A 23747-nucleotide genomic window follows, 5' to 3' on the forward strand; every position below is an offset into this window, starting at 1 on the left:
TGGATTGAGAACTACCAGAAGTACAGGGAGGATTTCGAAGATGAACTAGAGATCAAATTGCCAACATACGCTGGATCATGGAGAAAGCTAGGGAGTTCCAGAAAAACATCTACTTCTGCTTCATTGACTATGTTAAAGCATTTGATTGTGTGGATCACAACAAACTGTGGCAAGTTCTTAAAGAGATGGGAGTACCAGACCATCTTATTTGTCTCTTGAGAAACCTATATGCGGTCAAGAAGCAACAGTGAGAACTGGACACGCAACCACTGATTGGTTCAAAATTGGGAAAGGAGTCCGGCAAGGCCGTATATTGTCGCCCTGCTTGTTTAACTTATTTGCAGAGCACATCATGAGAAAGGCAGGGCTAGATGAATCAAAAGTTGGAATTAAGATTGCCAGGAGAAATATCAACAATTTAAGATATGCAGATGATACCACTCTAATGGCAGAAAATGAAGAGGAACTAAAGAGCCTTGTTGTGGGTGAAGAAGGAGAGTGCAAAAGTTGGCCTGAAACTTAACATTAAGAAAACCAACATCATGGCATCTGGCCCTCTCAGTTCCTGGCAAATAGATGGGGAAGAAATGGAGGTAGTGACAGATTTTATTTTCCTGGGCTCCAAGATCACCGCAGATGGGGACTGCAGCCAAGAAATTAAAAGACCCTTGCTCCTGGGGAGTAAAGCCATGGCAAATCTAGAGAGCACACTAAAAAGCAGAGACATCACCCTGCCAACAAAAGTGCATATAGTCAAGGCTATGGTCTTCCTAGTTGCAATGTATGGCTGTGAAAGCTGGACCTTAAGAAGAAAGGCTAAGCGCCAAAGAATTGAGGCCTTTGAACTATGGTGCTAGAGAAGACTCCTGCGAGTCCCTTGGACTGCAAGGCGAGCAAACCGGTCAGTCCTAGAGGAGATCAACCCTGACTGCTCTTTAGAACGCCAGATCCTGAAGTTGAAACTCAAGTACTTTGGCCACCTAATGAGAAGGAAGGACTCACTGGAGAAAAGCCTAATGCTGGGAAAGATTGAGGGCAAGAGAAGAAAGGGACGAAAGAGAATGTGGTGGCTGGATGGATTCACTGAAGCAGTAGGTTTGAGCTTAAATGGACTTCGCAACTAACAACAACAAGAAAAGATAAGATAGAACTTCTTCTTCTTCAGGTTATGTTATGGTATTTTTTTTTTTGCTAAGTTGTACAACAGAGTTGCTGTCATTACCTAGGAAAAATCTAAAGGGATGGCATGAGTATGAAACTTTGTATTTGCCAGTTGCTTAGGGTCAATGTTTCAGGTTGGGGTTTGTTTAGCATTACTTCATCAATATTTTTCATATATATATATATATATATATATATATATATATATATATATATATATATATATATATATATATATATATATATATATATATATATATATATATATATATATATATATATATATATTCAATTTTATTTCCCATTTCTTCCACAAACAAGTCAACAAATATATCGCCATACATAAATACATACACGTAACTTTGGGTGCTGCTCGTCCATTTCCCCTTTCACTGTATCCACCCTCCTCTCTCTTCCCTCTTCTCTACTTTCTTTCTCCCTTTCTCCTTTCTTTCCTACTTCCCTCTTCTTCCTCTCCTCTCCTCTTTCCCTCACCACTCCCCTCCCGTTTTTCCCCACTTCTCCTCCTCTTTCCCTCCAACCTTCCTACTTCCTTCCCCCTCCTCTACTCTCTTCCCTCTCTCCTCTCCTTTCTTCCCTCCCATTCCTCTTCCGATACAATTCAGGGGTGATGCCCGAGCAGCTCCTCTCCTTGGAGAGCAATATTTTTCTTTTTATGAAGAAATTGTTAGTAGAATTCATTGCATTCCTGAAAACTGAAGTCAGCTAAACAGATTAAAAATGAATTGCATCAGTTTTAACAATACACTAAGATCTCATGCAAAGATAACTCATAAAATCACTAGAGCAAGGAAATTCTATCATCAAAAGACTAATCAAACTTTGGAATTTTACAATAATTAGAGAAGCTATAGTTAATAAGCAGAAGTAACAGGTGATCAGAAGAGAGGTAATAATTTCATTCCATAGAAACAGATTAGTTGATAAGTGTGATAATATAAGTATTATTGTTATATGTTTAAAACATGTCAGTAAGAGTTACAATTATAGGAGGATGTATAAGCGTAACTTCTGTTTTATCAAGAACTAATTGATATTAAAGTGAATTGTGGCTGATTACATGCATAAAAGAAATTTGCTTCTCATAATAATTTACATCAGGGAAAAATCCAATAACAAAATATTTAACAATATCTGAAAAATATAAAATAAAATTTCACAGTCTTGAAATGTAACATTCTTTGCTTGGTTTTGAAAATATAGTATAATATAGGCTTATTGCTGTTCTCTGTTTCTTCTTATAGAATTTTTATAGAATTCACCATAATGGTGAAGTATACTAAAATTTCTCTCATAACTAAATTTTAAGTAAAGATTTACAATACAATTAAAAACCCTGATTATGAAGGAATCTGATTAGTCTTAATACTAGAGGAGCTATTATAATATACAACATAGCCATCTGGAAGAAAGTCAGGAGGATGAGGAAACATTCATGTATTTTCTATTGTCCTAAACATTTCTAAGGGAAAAGGGGAGCTTTTTTTTAATCCTGCCTTTATAAAATAAACTTAAAATGTATGTAATATTCTATGCGCAGTTACCTGAGAGAAAGCTCCATTGAGCATAAAACCTCTAAGAAAATATATGTAGGATTTTGTAATTAGTATAATAAAATAAAATAATAAAATAATTTTCTGAAAGGCTTTAATAAAATGATCAAATTGATAATTTTAATAAAAATATTTTATTTTATTATATAATAACAAAATCCTGCATATATTTTCTCAGGTGTTTCATGCTTAATGGAGCTTTTCCTCAAGTAACGGTGTATAGAATATTACATACATTTTAAGTTTATCTTAAGTATAAATATAGCATTAAGAATATTTTTTCACTTTACAGATTTTATTTTAAATCAAAAGAAGAGAGTTGGGATGTTTTCAGTGAACAAGATCTCTGAATATAAAATCACATTTAGTGTGATCAGAAAAGCCAACAATGGTTGTGTGAAAGAACAACCAAAAAAGAAAATCCCCAAGCGCTATGGGAGTGATAGTTATTTGGAATGCTGCTGATTAGAGCAGAAGAGTATTAGCCACTCTGTTGTTCTCAGTGCACACCTGGACACAATACTATTTTTTCCTTTTATAAATTTTATTTTAAATAAAATATTTTTTTGCAAATATGAATCAAAATTGATAATTTATCTATCTTGAATGAAAGGCAGCTTTTGGGGTCCATATGAGATTTATAATAATCAAATGGCTTGATTATTAATACATATTTGTTTAAACAAGGTTAATTATTATTTTTGTGCTAATGTAAAAATATTCATATTTTGCAATGTGAGGAACCTGAGTAGGATCGGGGCTTGTTAAAGCAGTTCTTTTTGTGGTTGACCTTCCCAGTTCAGTTATGTGTATTCTTTGCCGTTAAATTTAAGATATGTCAATAATAAAACTTCCTTGGATTTCAAGGTTTGCAAGTGCATTCCTTTTGTTCAATGTATGAATCTCAGAGAAATGAAATTAAGCTGATATTTTATTATTTGAGTAACCACAATTCTTAGTGGTTCAGATGTGTATGTATATCAGTCAATGCATTAGGGGGATTTTCAGCCTCCCCTTCCTTTCCATATCCCATAAAGCTATCCTTTGTAAGTCAAGAGATTTTCTACAGATTGCCATCAGATGAATGGTGTTGAGTGGAAGTATTCTATTAAAAGGTAGGAAAACAAGAAGAGGTTGCTGAGGATAGGGAGATAGATGCTTCGTAAAAGCATCTATCTATTTCACTGTGGAGCAAAAACTATATATAGCTGGATTGCCTGTAAACTCCATGATAGCTTTGGACTATACTCAGGCCCAAGCACTAGTGCTTCAAAGATTGAATGACACTGAATATCAGCTTGAAGTCAGCTCTCTAGAATCTACTAAATTCAGGTTCCTAGGAATTAGCAAATCTCTTGTAAGCTTCCTATAAATTCATAAAAGTATTTTTCAAGACTAGGCACCAGATGCTCTCTTCAATCCTTTTATATGGCAGGTAGGCCAAAATCCCCACATCTTAGCATCTGTGGCCTTGCAATTCTAGGGAAGTTGAAATAACATGTCCTTCTGTAATACAAGAACCATTAAAGTAACACTATAAGTCCTTTTTATGCAAGTCCAGGAAGAATGGGCAATTTCAAATCCTAACATCACTCACAGATTAGCTAAACTTGCCATTGAAATAGTTAAAACTAGACCACATTTAACTTTAGATTAAACCTGATCTCAAAATTCTTGAACCACTTTATTTTTCTTACCCTTCTCTTATTTTCTCTCCTCCATTTATAGAACTCTGAATTATATAATAATAAATATGTTGGAACCAAATAAATAGAATCAATTATATTCAAGGATATAATTAGATACATTGTACATGACATATCTGGGGTGCTTGAAATATCAATTATATATATAGGAACGCGGTGGCTCAGTGGGTTAGGACACTGAGCTTATCGATCAGAAGGTCGGCAGTTTGGCAGGTCGAATCCCGAGTGCCGCGTAACAGAGTGAGCGCCTGTTACTCGTCCCAGCTTCTGCCAACCTAGCATTTCGAAAGCACGTAAAAATGCAAGTAGAAAAATAGGGACCACTACGGTGGGAAGGTAACAGCATTCCGTGCGCCTTTGGTGTCTAGTCATGCTGGCCACATGACCACGGAGATGTCCTCGGACAAATGCTGGCTCTTCGGCTTTGAAACGGAGATGAACACCAGACCCTAGAGTCGGAAACAACTAGCACGCATGTGCGGGGGAACCTTTACCTTTACTTTACCTATATTCAAAGTATTCCAGGTAGAACATTATTAGAGTATATTTATGTATGTTATATATTTTATTTATCTAAATGTTTTAATATATCAGCATTTTAATCGTTTACTAGATGGTCATTCGGTAATATACCGTTGTATGTACTTACAGTAATATTACTATATACTGTATGTTACAGTACTATATCTTTGTACTTACTTAGCAGTGAATTCTTGCAATTTCCACTGCCTTACATATTTAAATCAAGTCTGCTATTCCAGTTCTGAACAACTTTTCTCCTTCTTTTTTTCTCTCTTTTCAGTAAACTGTACCCTTAATTATATCCCACTCCCCTTTTCATCCTGTTACATTGTTGCTGAATTGTACCTACATCTGGTCATTGAGCATAATAAAAAAATGATTTGATTTGAAACAAAAAAAGACATGCAGTGCATTGGGAGGAGCTATTCTATGACAAATTTTAATTCTTTTTGAAATGCCTAAACAAAACTTCTCTGTCTTATTTTTCTTTCTATTTCCATCAACTTCTCCTTCAAACCTTCATATAGTTTTGTTCCTATATATTTTTCCCAATGCAGCTACCCTCTCTTCTTCCCCTTCCCCATTCCATCTCAATTTTGACTTATTCACAATTGTTTTTGCTGTTTTTCCAGAAAGGAAGGAAAGGAATATTATGTGAACTTATTTTATGTATGAAAAAGTGGGCTATGTATGTAAAAATATACCTGGTGCAATGAGGTACAGGATAAATTAATTTTATAAATAGAACATGTTATTTTACTAGCAGTTACTTTTAATTGGTGGCTATTAGAGCACATTAATATTAAAAGTTTTTTTGTTCTTAATTTGGCTTTCTTTGAAGTCATATGAGTGGGGATACATATAAAATACATGCAATTAAATTAACATGTTATAACGATACATTTATTGGGAATACCAGAATTAGTTACAGCTGATTCTATGGGGAAGATGAATATAAAATTGGATTTTTGACTGCACTATATGTATGCTCTTTGGAGGTTGACCTTAAATTGTTTTCCTTTGAGGTAGATGCCATTCTTGTGCTGTTGAATATAAATTATTAAAGATTTGAGTGCAATTTTTAGAGATTTCAGGATTTACTTGGTATATAATAATTTCTGGCATTTCTATAACACTTTCAAAAACCCCAGATATGTCATGTACAATGTATCTAATTATATCCTTGTATCAACATCAGAAAAGGAACACTGTTTCATGTATATGAGGGTCATTATTTGCCTATGACCAGCATTTATGGGAAGCTGTTTCAAATTGGATAGTTGCTGATTAATACCATTGACATTACAGTTTGACATTACATTTTGTAAAATGTTGCTCTGTTCTTAATGCACCTAAAAGTATCAGCTATACTTCTAAATATATGCACTAGCTAAATTGCAAAAAGTAGAAATAGATATATAAGGTGAAATATAAGCAGAATGCTGGGGATATTTTGATGGGAAGAATATTTAAAACATTTCACTTGTCCAATCAGGGCTGAGGATGGACAATTGCAGTTTTCTTTATTCAACAAAGACACAGAGGTTTAAATCTGCAAATCTGGTAATTTTTGCTGGTTTTGCAACATTTTTGTGTATGTGTAGTTGTAATCAGAAAAGAGCAAGTGGAACAAATGCTGCAAATGTATGTAAATGAGAGAGAGAGAAAAAAGATTGAACAAATAAAATGGTATCTAATATAAGGGAATAGATAATTTAGGCAAACAATAGCTCAAATTTAGATAATTGGAATACAGCAAAAACTAGAACTCTCAAGTTTGACTTGTTTTTTTTAAAATCTTACTAGAAAAATAACAAAAGTTGGAATAAAGCTAATTATGAGTTTTTAGAAATACATTTTATATAACTGTTTTAAATATACTTACACATTTTTTCTTCTTCCATTCAATCAACTCTGATTCTTGGTGACTACCAAGACAAATCCATTTTCAGAAGTGGTTTTGTACTGTCTCCTTTCAAGGACCGAGTGAAGGTAGCTGGCCCAAGGTCATCCAGTTGACTTTGTTCCTGAGGTGGGACTAGAACTCACAGTATCCTGATTTCTAAGCTGATGTCTTAACCATTACACCAAATTGACTCTCTACCCAATATTATTCTGTGTAATTTATTTCTGCATATTGTTTATAGAATCTGATCTGCAGATCATATTATAAGGTCACACTTGCCCAAATTTTGGTGAACCTAGGATTTATGTTGTAGTACACTGCAACAGTTATAAATGTGAACCAGTTGCCAAGTGCTTGAACTGTGATCATGTGACTGCAGGGCTGGTAAGAGGATCCTAACTTCAAGAACAGGTTGTAAGGCCCTTGCAAGTTTTAACCATTGATAAACAATGGTAAGTTGAGGACTGTTTATGTTATCATATTTGCTTAATTCCTGATGAGTTCACAGACCCATCTCTGGCAGGCAAGAACTTTCCTGTCTGCTCAGACAGACTGACAGCATATTTAAATTGTCAGAAGGCACATCTTTTTGGATATGTTGGGATAAACTATTTGTTTTACTTAGATATTTATTATACTTGCTTCCTGTGTACAATTATCAATATGAAATAGATTTAAAATATCCTTTTTTCTTATTGCCCATATTTTGGATTCTTCATTTCTAGAAACAGTAAAGAAACAATATGATATTGCAGTTATTTTGATCAAACCAAAAATTATCCCCTTTCAACAGGAATAGTGATTTACCCAAAGAAGAGTAGCACTGGGTCAGTTCTTGGGAGACTCATGGTTACATTACGAAAGCCAGGTATTCTATTGAGTAGGGCCAGCCACAGCCTTCAGTGCACTGAATACATAAAGAGAAGAAGTTCCTTGTTTGAGGAAGCTATGACAGACCTGCTTGAAAAAAAATGTTAAAATTTCCTCCAGAAATGAAGCTGCAATATGATAGTACTGTAGTGATTATCTCAGCCACATACTGATAATCCTTTATCTATATATATCTATCTCTATCTATCTATCTATCTCTATCTCTATCTATCTATCTATCTATCTATCTATCTGGGAAAAAGTCACTATTACATTTTGGAACTCTCCAGTTATAGGAACAAACTATCTGTATGGCCATAGAAATATATTGTTTGTGGGAATACTCAAGCAATGAAAAAAGTCAGTATGGAGAGTCTTTCTTGGAACATAGATTTTTTTTTCTCTGAAAAAGTATGCATTTATGACACACACATATAAGATTTGCAGTGTAATTCTGTTCATATCTCCTCAAAAGTAAATTACACTGAGTTCAGTGCAACTTTAATTAGTGTATGTAGTTGAGATGGGTTTATATGTGCCATCTTTATGTTACTGAATTCCAACTATCAGTATCATGGATGGTTATGTTAGTTGGCTTTGATGACAATTATAGGTTAGCAACATTTGGAGGGCAAGAAATCCATAATATAAGAGATTTGATGCTGGAGATTCAGGGTTGTACAATTAATATATCTGGAAATTATCTGTTAGGACGCGGCAGGTAATTTTATGAGACACTTAGTTGGACATGCAGAGTATTTTGCAAGGTCTGCATGGTGGACTTTCTGAGATTTGGGCTTTGGGGGAGGGTTAAGAATTGTAAATGCCAGAGATCCAGAGAGCTGCTTTCAATGTATTGCACATTCTAGTTCTATAGGGGAAAAGTTTACAGTTAAATATTGAAAGCAGAAATGTTTATATTTCTTTTAACTAGCGTGTATTCTTCCATTATAAAAAAGTCTGTAGTAATGGAGATTGTTTTAAGAACTCTGGAATATTTAAAGGAGTTAATATAAGAGATAAAAATAAAAAAAATCAAGGCAAACGTTTTTATTTTTGGACATGAGAAAGTTGGCTATGATTAAATTACAAGTTTATTAGAATGAGATATAAGGGTGAATCTTTTCTTGCCCTCAACTTTAATGCCTTTAATCAAATAATGACCTTCTGGAAATAGTTAATTTTAAGCATTTGGAAAGATCAATACCACTTTGCCACCAAAAATTTCCCCCGATGAAATTTGATGTATTTAAAGTTCTCTTTTAACCTAGTAAATAATTTAAAATGCTTTCAGTAATCTTTTGCCACCATTATGCATCTCATTGTTCAAACTATGACTCTCCTCTGTAGAACCTCCCCATCCCAATCTTTTGATCTTGGAGGTTGGAGCCCAAAGCAAGTTCAGTGTGTTTGCTTTCCATATATATTTGTGCAATCCTAAGATTTATTAGAAGGAAAGTCTGTGTGTAAGTTGTGTTTGTATGTGTGTGTTTGTGTATGTGTATGTGTGTGTAGATAGTTAGGTAGCTAGATAGCTAGACAGACAGACAGACAGAGAGACAGAGCTTTAATCCATTTTCTCCTTTTGGTGTAAAGGTGAAGAATTAGGTGACTAATTATTTTGGAAGTCCATTTTATCCAGTTTGTAGAATACTGGTATGAAATTATGTTTGAGTGCCATCAGTTTTCTAAATGGGAAAAATTACCCTCTATTAGCATGTTTGTGGGCAGATTAAAACAGTCTTCATTAGCATAAGGAACACTTACTGATTCTTTATGAAACTAGAAAATTATTTGCTGAATGATAAATTGCTAGCTTTACAGTTAGTTGTTGTTGACAATGAGCTCATTCAAAATGCGTATTGCAGTTTAGCCTACAAGACTGAATTCCTTTTTACTCAGAACTACTGCTTAACGGATTATGTACTTAAACCCTGTTCATACTACATATGAAATGTAATTCATGCTTTTGATGAAAATATTTGTATCAAATATCATGCATATTTAAACTGATTTCTTTTAATATTCTGTGTTTCTGCGATATATTACACTACAGAGATACAACCAAATGCATTCGCATATCATTTTAGAAAAGAAAAAACCTCTCATAATACTAAGATTAGGAAGCATGAGTTAGTCTTTTGAGTTTAATGGAGAAATCTTATTATATTATTTTTTAAAAGGTTTTAAAATAGGACTGGGTACCCAAGCAGGAGAGCAATACTATGTTTAATATGCTTTGTGGCTCAACATTTTAGGGATATGTAATGAAAGTATTTGCATTCTGGTACAGAATGCAGCCGCGAGAGTTGTGTTGGGAGTCTCCCGATACTCCCATGTTACACCTCTGCTCCGTGAGCTGCATAGGTTACCAGTTGTCTTCCGGGTGAGATTCAAGGTACTAGTAATGGTGTTTAAAGCCCTACATGGCAGGGGTCCGGAGTACCTTAGGGAACACCTGCTGCCGGCATCAACTTCCCTTCGCCCTGTGCGTTCCCACAGAGAGGGCCTCCTCAGGGTGCCACCGATCAGAGAATGTCGATTGGTGGCCCCCAGGGGGAGATCCTTCTCTGTGGGCGCCCCGGAGCTATGGAATCAGTTACCGGTTTAGCTCCGGATGGCGCCCGATCTTCGCTCCTTTTGCCGCGATCTAAAAACATACTTGTTCAAACAAGCCGGCCTGGCCTGATGGGGGATTGGTGGGGTTTTTTACTGTCATTTTATTGGGGTTTTAATATGTATTGATTGTTTCTTAGTGGGCATGTATTTAATCATTTTTTAATTTTTGTAATTCTGTATTTTTATTCTTGCCCTGTTCACCGCCCTGAGTCCTTCGGGAGAAGGGCGGTATAGAAATATTATTAAATTAAATTAAATTAAATTAAATTAAAGTATTAAGAATTAATTTTAGGAGAAAGTGCATAGGGATAGTGATATCCCTTTGCAGTCATGTTTAGCTTGAAAATCTAGCCCCTGGACTTGTCTATCCAAATTATATTTTTATCCCTCGTTTCAGCGGACTAGCAATTATATTCTGTGAAGAAGTCTATCACAATAAAAATTAAAATCAAAAGCTTTATTCATGTTTATTTGAACAGCATTATTCAATTCATTCTTTCAAATGCTGAGCAGCAAAATAATTTACCTAAACTTTTTGAAATCAGAAATGTATGGCTGTCACAATAAGATGCAAAAAAGATTACAAATAACACTGCTGTATTATTTTTCAAAAAAAAAATAACATCCAATATAATTTCCACTGAACTGTTTGCCAATTGATTTTTTGTTTTACAATTTTATGTTTCTTTAATAGCATTCTTAACGGAGAAAAAACTTAGTTGCCTCCCTTTCATCATTTTTTGCTAACTGTAGCAAGACTTGCATATGTCACTCAGCTACTATAAAAGTGCAGAGCAGTTTTTCCTTTGTAGCAGATGGATTTTAAACTTGACTTCTCAATAAATGTAGGTTTACAATACATAACTTTACAAGATTTGTGTTGTATATAACAGGTTTGAACACATTATCTCAGAATTCATCTGCATGGCATTTTCAGCTTATCCCAGGCCCCATGCCAGTATCTTAAGTAATAGGGAGAGAGTGTAGTGATTGATAGCAGCTAAAGGCGTGATTTTGAATAGAAACAAAGGCTTTAGAACAGAAGGTGTCAAATTAAACTTTGTCAGTTTGAAAAGTAGTAACATCCTGAAAGTTCATCTACATATTTACATGTGACTAATGTTTATATTTTGCTTTGCTTTGCTCCTTCTTTATATGCAGTGCAATGCTGCCTGGCAGAGTTGCTGCACGGCAGCGAAGGATGTTCCTACTGTTGCTTTAGGATGTATTTTTTCCAAGTACGTACAAGTCCTAAGGGTAGTCTTCCATATGTGTTTTCATATATCAGTATAGAAAGGTTTTTAATGAATACGTAATTTTTATGGAGAAAATGGCCCATGTACATTTATTTCAGCCATCAAGGGATATCTGAACCATGATGCACTTTTCATAATGTTACAAATATTACAAGTTATATATCTAAATTTTCATTTGTATTGTTTGTTTAGCTTGAATACTGTTCGCCATTTTGTTAAACAAAATATGCAAATTACAACTCGATAGAATTTTTTCATAAAAGCATCTCCCACTGTCAACAAAGGTAAGAATGGGGTGGGTTTCTCAGAAGTAGTAAAATAAATATGCTAAATAAATGTGGAGTTAGCATATTTGAGAAAAACATTACAAATACATTGTTTTACATTTAAAATGCAGAAATTCTATATTGCTTCATTAAAAATATCATTTCTAAAAGTTTAAATATTATTTTAGAATATAAGCAAGTGAGGGATAATTTACTTGTTTCGTGTTTTAAGACTACATTTAAACTTGCAATTCATCACACTATTTGGGGGGAGGGAGGGGTAAGGAATTGGAAGTATTATTTCAGGGCAAAGGTTAATAGCCAACTACTGGAAATGTTTTATCAGACATAGCTAATTAATTAGGATATGTTGAACGTAGAAGTGACAAAACGAACAAAATACTTTCTAAATGGGTAGATTTTGTTGTGGATTTTTTCCCCCAGATTTACTTTTTGATTCATGCAAACTGCTAAGAAATTAGGTTTTGATAATTACAAAGAATATACTGAGAAGGTTTTTTATAGATAGATATATTCCATATATTTATTTGATCAAATATATTTTTGCTTTAATGTGACATCAAGATTTTAGTCCACTGAAGTTGAAGAGGGGGCAGAATCACGTATTAATTTTTTTATACCCAATTAAGTAATTCTGCCCTTCATATATATAAGAGTTAGTATGGCCTACTTCAGGAGTAGGCAACCTAAAACACTCAAAAGAGTCACTTGGACCCGTTTCCCACCGAAAAGAAAACACTGGGAGCCGCAAAACCCTTTTGACATCTAAAATGAAGATAACACTGCATATATTGTTTTTTACTTTCATGCTGTGTATAAAAAAAACTATAGTGTGCTGCATTTATGAAATCAATGCTACAAAGAAAACAATTTTTTATTTCTGCATGCAACAAAAGCATTTTGAAATCCAAAAAAAAAAGATGTCTGGTTGATGGTTACTTTCAAATAAAATACTCAAATACCTATTTGAGTCCTCGTATTTATGAAATAAAAAGCCGGTGCAAACTATAAAAACTACAAATAGAAAAATAGAAAAGAAAAAAATTGTGGGGGGGGGAGAAAAGGACAGGAGAAAGAGGGGGAAAACACCTTTCTCCTTCATTCCAACAGTCAAAAACAATTTTAGTAGCTTTTCTACCATCTTTAAATACAGCATAATTATTCCCATACCTCACCTCTTAATTTAAAAAAACCATCAAAATATTTCATTAAACATTCTTTACTAAAAGTCCAGTAAGAACAACCACATATATTCATATATTCTCTCTCCCCCCTCCCTCCCTTTCTCCCTCTCTCTTCCCTCCCTCTCTCTTTCTGCCCTTGGTCTGCCAGTCCTCTTCCCCACTCAGTGTGTTTGTGTGGTGTGTGCAAGTGTGTGTGTGCAAGTGAGACAGAGACAGAGAGAGGCACTTACGCTTCCCTTTCTCTCTCTCTCTCTCTCCCTCTCCCTCTCCCTCTCTTTCTGATCTTCTGCTCACCTGGCAAACTGGCTTCACGCTGCTCTTGGACAAGCTGATACACATTTTTATTGGGCTGGCTCGCTTCCTGCTTCCTGTGGAGCAGGAGCCCCGCCCACTAAGCTCATCAGCTTTTCAGAGGACAGCATGAGTTATACACAGAGAGGGGGGGAAGCACAAGTGCCTCTCTCTGTCTCTGTCTTTCCCTCTGCAAACTGGGAGCTGCAGGAGAAGGCTGAAAGAGCCGCATGTGGCTCCAGAGCCGTGGGTTGCTGACCCGTGGCCTACTGCACCAGGGTAGAAAGCTGCACTAGGATTCCTCAGAGCAGCAACATTTTTCTTCCCAAGCGTTTACAAAAAGAACAAAAATCTTGGGTACTTTAATGAATAGCAGAGAGCTTTTAGCTTTGGGCTGACTTACTGTGCTCTTATCACCAAGAAAAAATTGCAAACAAGGCTTCTCTTCTAAACTCTATTTTCATTTTTTAGAAAACATTTTTAAGCAAAGGTGCTTGCTTACTGTATTGTAATGGGCCAAATGCTTGGAAACTATGGGACAACATGGTGATCTTTTTGTCTAAATGATACGTATATATTAAAAAAACATAATTTTTCACTGAATAATGTAACTGTCATGGATATTTGTCATTCAAGATTAACAGGAATCAGTCCAAAAGAAAACATAGATAGATAGATAGATAGATAGATAGATAGATAGATAGATAGATAGATAGATAGAGGGCTTTTTTTCTCATAGAACGCTCAGAATGGAGTTCCGGCACCTTTTTTGGATGGTACCTTGTAGGGTAGGCAAGGCGGGTTGTATGACATGTGTGAGTTCCGGCACCTTTTTCTTTTACAAAAAAAGCACTGGATAGATAGATAGATAGATGATAGATAGATGATAGATAGATAGATAGATAGATAGATAGATAGATAGATAGATAGATAGATAGATAGATGATAGATAGATAACCTTTAATGTCATTTTTTACTGTGGGCACCATGGCACACATTAAAAATGAAATTTAATTGCTTGCTCTCAAAGTGTACACATACGTAACACATTTAAACATACTATATACAGTACAACACATGTATAGACCTACAACCTTACATATAAGGAACATATAAATATTAATCTCTGTCCATGTTGAATTAATAACGCACACTGTACATTCTATGTAATGTTTCTACCCGGCAGTCTGCCACTAAAACTAAGATATTTATTTATGTTTTTAAAAACTGCATTCCATATTTATGATACTTGGCAGTTCCCAGGGTCTTTTCAGTGGTTGCCCATGCCATTTATCACTGTGTTTTATCTACAATTTACAAACATCCTAAAATGTTTTATACTATCAATAAAAACTACACTATCAAGATTTTTTATTGATTTTTGTTAATGGTTGTTACAGTTTAATCTGTGGATTAAACAGGATTTGTTCCTGTGTTTTAATGTTTTATTACATTGTGAATTGTCTTAAAGGCTTGGTCTTCATAAATAATATTTAAAAATAGAAAGTTAATGTTAACAATACTTTTAAACTATTTTATAATTAAAGCATTCTAGCATTTAAACCTAAATTGCCATGGACAACTATGTATCAGTTTCATCTTTGTCTTGAGGCATTAGACTGATAAAGCTAAACCTTTGTCATGTTTGCTCTATTTAAATTTAAAAAATAATGCCATTGATATAATTTGGCATGTAGGCAATTGCTAAACTGTTAAGGAAAAAAAATCTGTGCATCTATTTTAGAAGCAAATTAACATTTGCCCAAGAGTTCTCTTGGGACAATCTTTTGGCATACTTTCAAGCTTGCTTTTTACTAGAATATATCTGGGCTAAAACAGGTGCTTTTATACATAGTTTGCATGGATATGCAACATGGTTGAAAAATATGATCTTGTTCATATAATGCTTAAAGTAATAAATTTTATTTGCATTTTTTTCCAAAACCAGAAGATCTGAATTGGCTTGAACAGTATCAACAGGTTTGATTTGTCTGGAGAACCCCTCTGAGCCCTTAACAAGTGCTCTGTAAAGTTTCTCCGTAATGTTTCTTCAAATAGGTTCTGTACTATATGATTAATATGAAATAGATCCCTACTCAGGTTAGATATAGGATACATTATCTAATTATGAAATAGAGAATAATGTCATGATTCTTTTTTAAAAATATATGTAATACAAGTATGTTTTTCCCCTTTCATACAGTTATAGACTTAGATAAAAATCAGCAGTAGAGATACTATAGTAGACTGAACTCAAATAGCATGTTTTCTTTTCTTGTATCCTTGAAATAATGAGGAGCTGCAGTTGCTTTCTCTTAAGAACAATTCATAGTTTTCTTAATCTAGATATTTGTGTACTAGGTTGGTAAAAGTTCATGATGCCAGCTTTATAAACATATTTTTCCCTATGAAATGTCTATAGGATTTTCAAGAAGAACAATGAAGTGAGACTGGGCAGAGATGTTCATCTTGTTCTCAATTTATTCAGTTTGCTTCCAAGGAAAGCGCCTTGTGGCACCTAAATTTTTTATAAAGTCACCTAATATTTTGCTGGTTATTGTCTTAAGGGCTGGCTCTGCGAACTCTTACGTTGGAAAGAAGATCCCTCGCCTGAGAACAGAACTCTGTGGGAGAATCTGTCAATGATCCGGAGGTTCCTCAGTCTTCCTCAGCCTGAACGAGATGCCATTTATGAACAAGAAAGCAATGCAGTTCATCACCATAGCGACAGACCTTCTCACATCATTCACGTTCCAGCAGAGCAAATTCAGGTTAGTTTACCTTGACCAATTCATTTTAGGAATAAGAAAACAAAACAATTTATTCTTAAGAGAAAACCCTTCTATCTCTTCTTGTTTTGTTAAATAGAAATGTTTTAGTATGAATTGAAACACTTATCTTCAGTAGAATATGTGACTTTTTTTTCAATGCAAAGGCGTTTGTAAAAATTAATTTTAGAAGCCCTCTATTAGCAGGTCTTCCATGTTGGGTTTCCAAAGTTCTTTTTAAACTTAAAAAATAATGGGTACATGCAAAAATTGCTTAAAAGTGGGCTCACTAATAGAATATTGTGGGTGCAGTTTCCAGCATTTTTTATACCAGCAATTCGCTGAACTACTAAAAGTGATAACATTTTTTAAAAAACAAAATGGTGCATATACACACACCTCTCACATGTCATAATTTATAAATGCATAATGCTTAGCTACTGTAGGTGTCATAGCTTTAAAATAAGATCAAAGATTTATTTAAGCACAAAGAATAGGAATAGATTTGGAGCCAATTTTCTCATCCTACTTATCCTCAGTTTGAAAGTTAGGATGAGTCAATGTTTGTTTGTTTTTCCTTTAGAGCCCCTCTCCCACCACCCTTGGGAAAGGAGAGCATAGAGGCGCTTTCTTACCTGGCCTGCTGACTACTGGACCTTGGCTGGGTGCTGCTCCTCAGGTGAGCTGGCACAAGATTAATGTGTAGGAGAGATATGGAGAGGTTTTAGAACTTGATCCAGTTGTTTCCTTCCATTTATAAACAGATCAGAGTAAATTGCCTTTTTTTTAGGATGGACGAAGCTTAATTTTATTGTAACCCATCATGACAATGTCTTTAAAGGGCAAGTTTTAAATACAGATTTAAAATAAACTGTGTCTTTTTTAAGTCCATTCTATTTAAAATGTGGGATTGGACTTTCTTTTTCTCTATGGAGATTCTCAGTCATCCAGGTCAGAGTTGTACCAAGGATGCTTTTTCATGAGGTAACTGGACTTTCTTGTTTTTCTCTGAAGATGTTTCACTTCTCATCCAAGAAGCTCTTCAGCTCTGACTGGATGGTGAAGAATGGGAATATTTTATACTTCTTGCAGACAGCTGCTCATTTGCATTCTTTCAGAGAATTATTGAGGCTATCTGTGTCCTCAGGGTCATCTGAATAATGCAAATGGATGTGGAGCCTTCTTGGAACTGTTGAAAGGACTTTGTTGTAGACTGGAGACAGATGATACAATGAGTGATGTGCAGATCTGTACATTGGGGAAACAAAACAACCACAACATAGGAGAACAAACCCATCAGAACAAGATTCAGCAGTACATCTGCATTTAAAAGACAAGGAGTATAAAAATCCTTCCATTCCATACCATCCAGTCATTGCTGAAGAAGCTTCTTGTTGAGAAGTGAAACTTCTTCAAAGGAAAAACAAGAAAGTCCAGTTGCCTTGTGGAAAAAACATGCTTTGGACTTTTCTTTCTCTCTTTTTTTACAAGTAATGGAGAGTTACCTCATTACTCTAAGATTTTCAATCATTTATTTTATTATAAAAGCTATTTATAATGCTTATCAGAAAGTCATTTATAGTTTTTCAAAAGTTAGCATAACTGTGATATTAAAAAATAAAGCAAATGAAACAATTGGATAGTAGTTGATCAAAACTGTAAAAGTGAAGTAGCTTACAATAAGTGATTTAGCCAAAGATGGTAAACAAATAATTATGCTACAAAGTGTTACTGCAAATGCCTGGAAATTACACATTTGAATACACTTACCACTTGTAGAAATAAAAGGAAATAATTATGTAGCAATGTATTTCCAAGATCTGTCCAACTGTTAGTAAAATTTTGTTGACTTTTGTAGGTAAGACTAATGTCTGCAATCTCTAAATATATTTGTTTAAAATAAATCCCCATTGAAATTAGTAGCTACCAGTTCTGGATGGGCACATTATTTATTTAATTATGCATTTTTATATCCCACTTCATATTCAAGGCATTCAATTTGACAGTATAAATTAAAACATGAACATCAGTTAAAGTTGTAACTAATCCAACTCAAAATGCATAACAAAAAATCCAGTTTTGCTTGGTTTTGAGTACTAGCATAAAAACTAAAAAAGTTGCTCATATACACAAGACCCTCATAATGTATAGTACTAGTAATTATTCCCAGCAGATTTTGTTTTATACAAATAGAGATATATGTTAATGCAGAATTTTTCATCAAAAATTGGAACTTGTGATGCTTCAGCTTTTATGAGCCCCAACTGGTTCAGCCAATAAACAGCAATACTGCAACATTGAACTCAGAAGCATTAAGCCAACCACACATGTCCTGTCATGTCCTGTTCAAGAGTTATGCTATTTGTCCAAAATAAACAATTGTCTTACTTGATGCTAAATGTAGAAGAGTTCTAGAATCATTAATTTCATATAAATACTTTATATTTTATTATATATGTGTCCCAGATTTTGTCCGTTTCTCAAAGTAGCTTCTTAAGTACTTCTTAAGTGTAACATTGTTTTATACATACACACACACACACACACACAGAGAGAGAGAGAGAGACACACACAGAGAGAGAGAGAGAGAGACTTTTTTTCCTTGCAGTCCTATGAGATAGATTAAACTTCATAATTGAATAGGTGTTTGGGTTTTTCTGACTCTAGCTGGCACCACCAACACTGTCATACAAGCACTTTCTTACAATTGTAAATAATAATAAATGTTAACATACAAAATATGCAACTGTCTTTTTTAAAAAATAACTTCATTTATTTAAATGTCCTTTTATTCTGTTCCCTATCACAGAATATTTTTAAGGTTACTGATTATATTCTCATTGTTAATTGTTCAGTGTAAGACTAGTAGTATACAGAAAATATTTTTTTTCTTTTTGGTAAAAGTGGTGTGTACTGTTTAGAGATTTAACTAGCTAAAGGTTCAGGACAATTTGCCAATTGAAGTGTAAAATACATCCAAGTATGCTTTGCTTACAGTAATTTATCCAATATACAAGGTAGAAATGAAGTTCTATTACTTTTGAAAACTATGTACCGCAGTTGTGATATGAACTAAACATCAAATTAAACAATTAGCTTACAGATACTGATTTTGGATCTTGGCAACAATTCGAATAATGATAGTTTCCATGCAAGCAAAGCCTACTCGGTGACCATGCTCTGACAATTGGCAGCTTCCTTCACTGTCAATGTTTATACATTCAGACTGAACATCTCTAGAAGAAAATAGTTATTCCTCTTTCACATAGTAGAATTGGTATTTTTTCAAACCAAACAAAAAGTCCTAGAAATTTGATGTGGAGCAATTTGGAAGCTGTTTAATTTGATGGAGGTTTTGTGCTTCATGTTCATCATCTTTTTCTTTTTCTTGCATTCAGTCCTGTCCAATTCTTAAAAATTGTTTGGACAAGTCGCTAGAGTTTTCTTAATTTTTCAAAGTGTTTGGCCATTGCCTCCTTTCAAAGATAAGCAAAAGTAACTGGCCCAATGTCTCCCAGCTGGCTTTGTGCCTAAAGCAGGACTAGAACTCACACTCTCCCAATTTCTAATCTGATACCTCTACTACTACAAATTGGCTATTTTATCAACTTAATTACTTAAGTTTTTTTCTTTTTTGATAAAGTGGGTTGAAATACATAGGTGCAAATTTGAAGTTTGCAGTAATTCAAAAAATAAATGCAGAATTTGGTTTATACTGTGTACTAAAATTTGTTTGAATTATATTTTATTTATTTATTAAATGTATATACATTCCATCTCACTAATCCAAGTGACTCTGGACAGCTGCAATAAAATGAAAGCATAGATAAAAAAAAACATTAAAATCAAGATTAGAAAATCACTCAATCTGCCACATCCAGAATAGCATACCCCTGTCAGAGCTCCAAGGCCCAGGTTTTAAGTCCAAAAGACCAGAGGCAGATATTTCCTCAGGAGACAAAATATTCCAGAAGCTGGGTGCTAAGGCAGAAAAGACTCCATCAATTGAAATGCCTTGACTGATTGAATCTGAAGAAGGCCCATTCTGTAAGTAAGTAAGGCAAGTCAGTTCCATTGAGGAAGACCCTGTTTTAGATAACCTAATTCCATGCCATACTGGCGCTCAGGGGTGCCCCCCTCTCCTGGGTGCGACCCGCCTGCCTTTCCATCGGACCTCTTGATGACGGGCCCAATTATTGGGACCCCGAGAGATGGCTGGGCAGGGACAGGAGCCTCTCTTCCAAATTTAACAAGAGGCCCCTGGTGTGTTTTTTAGCTAAATGTTTTGAGGGGTTAGGGAGGGGGGTGGGTTTACCAGCTCGGTTGGAAACTAGGGGGGTTCCGCCAACCGTTTCTCAGACCAGGTCAGGGATTGATCGCGCCGTGGTGGGAGTTGGGCTGGGGACCTACGGGGCCCCGGGGCAGGGTGTGGGATTATCTATTCCCACGGCGGTTGGGAATGGCCACAGGTGTAGGAACAGAGGGCCACATCAATTCCCGGGGGTGCGTCCCCGCTGTCTTCAAGCGGTGATGCGCTCCGACCCTCTGATTTCAGCACGTGGTACCGGGAGCGAGGATGTGCAGCCACCTGAGCTCAGGCTCGTGTATTTCAATGCCAGGTCTGTTATGAATAAAGCACCTCTCATCCGTGATCTGATTGAGGAGGAGCATGCGGACCTGGCTTGCATCACGGAGACCTGGTTGGTCCCAGAGGGCGGAGTCCCCCTGGTTGATCTTAGCCCATCAGGTTTCCGGGTGCTTTACCAGCCTAGGGCTCAGGGTAGGGGCGGTGAAGTGGCAGTTGTTGTGAGGGAGACCCTATGTCCGCGGGAGGCCACCACAGTCCAGATAGCCGGGTGTGAGTCCCTCCTCCTGAGATGTGGTCCCAGAGCTCAGTTGGGCTTGCTGCTGGTGTACATTTCACCTAGACACGTGGCAGCAGCCCTGCCTAAGCTTCTCGATATCCTCTCAGGGTTGGTGGTTGAGTTCCCCAAACTTATAGTTTTGGGTGACTTCAACCTACCATCCCTGGGGGGATCATCTGAGTTAGCTCGGGAGTTCATGGCTTCCATGACGGCCATGGACCTGAAGCAGGTTATTCTGGGCCCAACTCACGGGAGGGGTCACACGCTCGATCTGGTTTTTCTATCCGGACGGTGGTTAGATGATCTTGGGGGGGTTCCCCAATTAATTTACCCCTGTCATGGACCGATCATCATCTCCTGCGGATGGTCTTCCGTTTTGCCACTCCCTGTCGTGGGGTTGCTGAGCCAACAAGATGGTTCCGCCCTAGGCGCCTTATGGACCCTGAGCGTTTCCAAATGGCACTTGGGCCCCCACCTGCCTCCTTTGCTCACAGCTCGGTCGATGCCTTAGTGGAAGCCTGGGAAAGGGCAGCCACAGAGGCACTCGACCAAGTTGTACCCATGCGGCCCTTGACCCGACGCAGATCCCAACGGGCCCCATGGTTCTCCATGGAGCTCCGTGAGATGAAGCGTCGGAGACGGGGCCTAGAGAGCTGTTGGAGGTCCAGCCGATGCGAATCCGACCGGTTATGACTAAGGTCGTTTACGAGAACTTATCTCGCAGCGTTGAGGGTGGCTAGGTCTAACCACTTTGCCACCCTCATCGCGTCCGCAGATAATCGCCCGGCCGCCCTGTTTAGGGTAACTCACTCTCTTCTTAATCAGGAGGTGAGGGAGGAACCCTTGCAGGGCCGAGCCGAGGAATTTAGCCGATTTCTGTCGGACAAAATCGCTCGGATCCGGACCGGTTTGGACTCCGACTGGGCAGAGTCTGACGAAGAGGATACGGGCGGCCTTGTCGATTTAATCTGGGAAGAGTTCGATCCTGTGACTCCTGAAGAAGTGGACAAGATCATGGGGAAGCTGAGCTCCACCACGTGTTTGTTGGACCCGTGCCCATCCTGGCTGACTTATGCAGCCCGGGATGGGACACGAGGCTGGCTCCAGGCAGTGATTACTGCCTCTTTGAGTCAGGGTAGGTTTCCCGCCGCCTTGAAGGAGGCGGTGGTGAGACCCCTCCTCAAGAGGCCTGCCTTGGACCCAGCAATTTTAAACAACTATCGTCCGGTCTCCAACCTTCACTTTTTGGCGAAGGTTGTTGAGAGCGTTGTGGCGCAGCAGCTCCCTTTGTTCTTGGATGAAGCTGACTACCTAGACCCGTACCAATCGGGTTTCAGGCCCGGGTACAGCACGGAGACGGCATTGGTCACGCTGGCGAATGATCTCTGGCGGGCTCGGGACAGAGGTTGCTCCTCTGTCCTAGTCCTTTTAGACCTCTCAGCGGCTTTTGATACCATCGACCATGGTATCCTGCTGCGGCGTCTCAGGGGTTAGGAGTGGGAGGCACAGTTCTCCAGTGGTTCTCCTCTTACCTTCTGGGGCATTCACAGTCGGTGTTGGCAGGGGGGCAGAGATCGACCTTGAGACCTCTCATTTGTGGAGTTCCTCAGGGATCGGTTCTCTCGCCTCTCCTGTTCAACATCTATATGAAGCTGCTGGGTGAGATCATTCGTGGTTTTGGAGTTGGGTATCACCAATATGCTGATGATACCCAACTTTTTATTTCTACCCCAAACCACCCCAGCGATGCCCTCGACGTGATGTCCCGTTGCCTGGAGGCGGTCCGGGTCTGGATGGGGAGGAACAGGCTTCGACTCAACCCTGACAAGACTGAGTGGCTGTTCGTGCCGGCATCCCGGGAAATTGCGATTATCCCATCATTGGCCATGGGGGGTGAGCTATTACCCCCCGTAGATAGGGCCCGCAACTTGGGGGTCCTTCTAGATTCACAGCTCTCTTTGGAAGAGCATATTGGAGCTGTGACCAGAGGGGCCTTTGCTCAGGTTCGCCTGGTGCGCCAGTTGCGGCCCTATCTAGACCGGGATGCCTTGCGCACAGTCACTCATGCGCTCGTGACCTCTCGTCTAGACTACTGTAATGCTCTCTACATGGGGCTGCCCTTGAGGTCCACCCGGAGACTCCAGCTGGTGCAGAATGCAGCCGCGCGAGTTGTCTTGGGAGTTTCCCGATACTCCCATGTTACACCTTTGCTCCGCGAGCTGCATTGGCTACCGGTTGCTCTCCGGGTGAGGTTCAAGGTGTTAGTGATGACTTACAAAGCCCTTCATGGCATGGGTCTGGATTACCTACGGCAACACCTGCGGCCGGCGTCAACTTCCCTAGGTCCAATGCGCTCCCACAGAGAGGGCCTCCTCAGGGTGCCGCCGATCAAAGAATGCCGATTGGTGACCCCCACGGGGAGAGCGTTCTCTGTGGGCGCGCCAGACCTTTGGAACAGCTTACCGGTTGAGCTCCGGACGGCCCCCGACCTTCGCTCCTTCCGGCGCGATCTCAAAACTTTCTTTTTCGAACAAGCTGGCCTGGTCTGACGGGATGGGGTTGGGTTTTTATAAATAGTTTTAATTGTAATATGTATTAATTTTAAGGGCATAATGTTTAATGGCTTTTTAATTTTTGTATAATATTTTTATTGTGTATTGCCCTGTTCACCGCCCTGAGTCCTTCGGGAGAAGGGCGGTATAGAAATCAAATTATTAAATTAAATTAAATTAAAGGTA

At 37.5% G+C, this 23747-nt stretch overlaps 1 protein-coding gene across 4 annotated transcripts in view; it reads left to right on the forward strand.

The window, feature by feature from the left end:
- Nucleotides 1–23747, forward strand: part of SATB1 (SATB homeobox 1) — a 120808-nt gene that overhangs the window by 91859 nt on the left and 5202 nt on the right. For 3 of the 4 annotated variants that reach the window (XM_083376140.1, XM_083376139.1, XM_083376138.1), the window contains 2 exons: nt 15944–16147; nt 16728–16823. In XM_083376140.1, coding sequence (XP_083232266.1) covers nt 15944–16147; nt 16728–16823 — 300 coding nt within the window. The remainder of the gene's footprint in view (nt 1–15943; nt 16148–16727; nt 16824–23747) is intronic. The other variant, XM_083376141.1, reaches the window with a different exon arrangement.

This window comes from Vipera ursinii (assembly GCF_947247035.1).
Source record: "Vipera ursinii genome assembly, chromosome: Z".
Lineage (NCBI taxonomy): Eukaryota > Metazoa > Chordata > Lepidosauria > Squamata > Viperidae > Vipera > Vipera ursinii.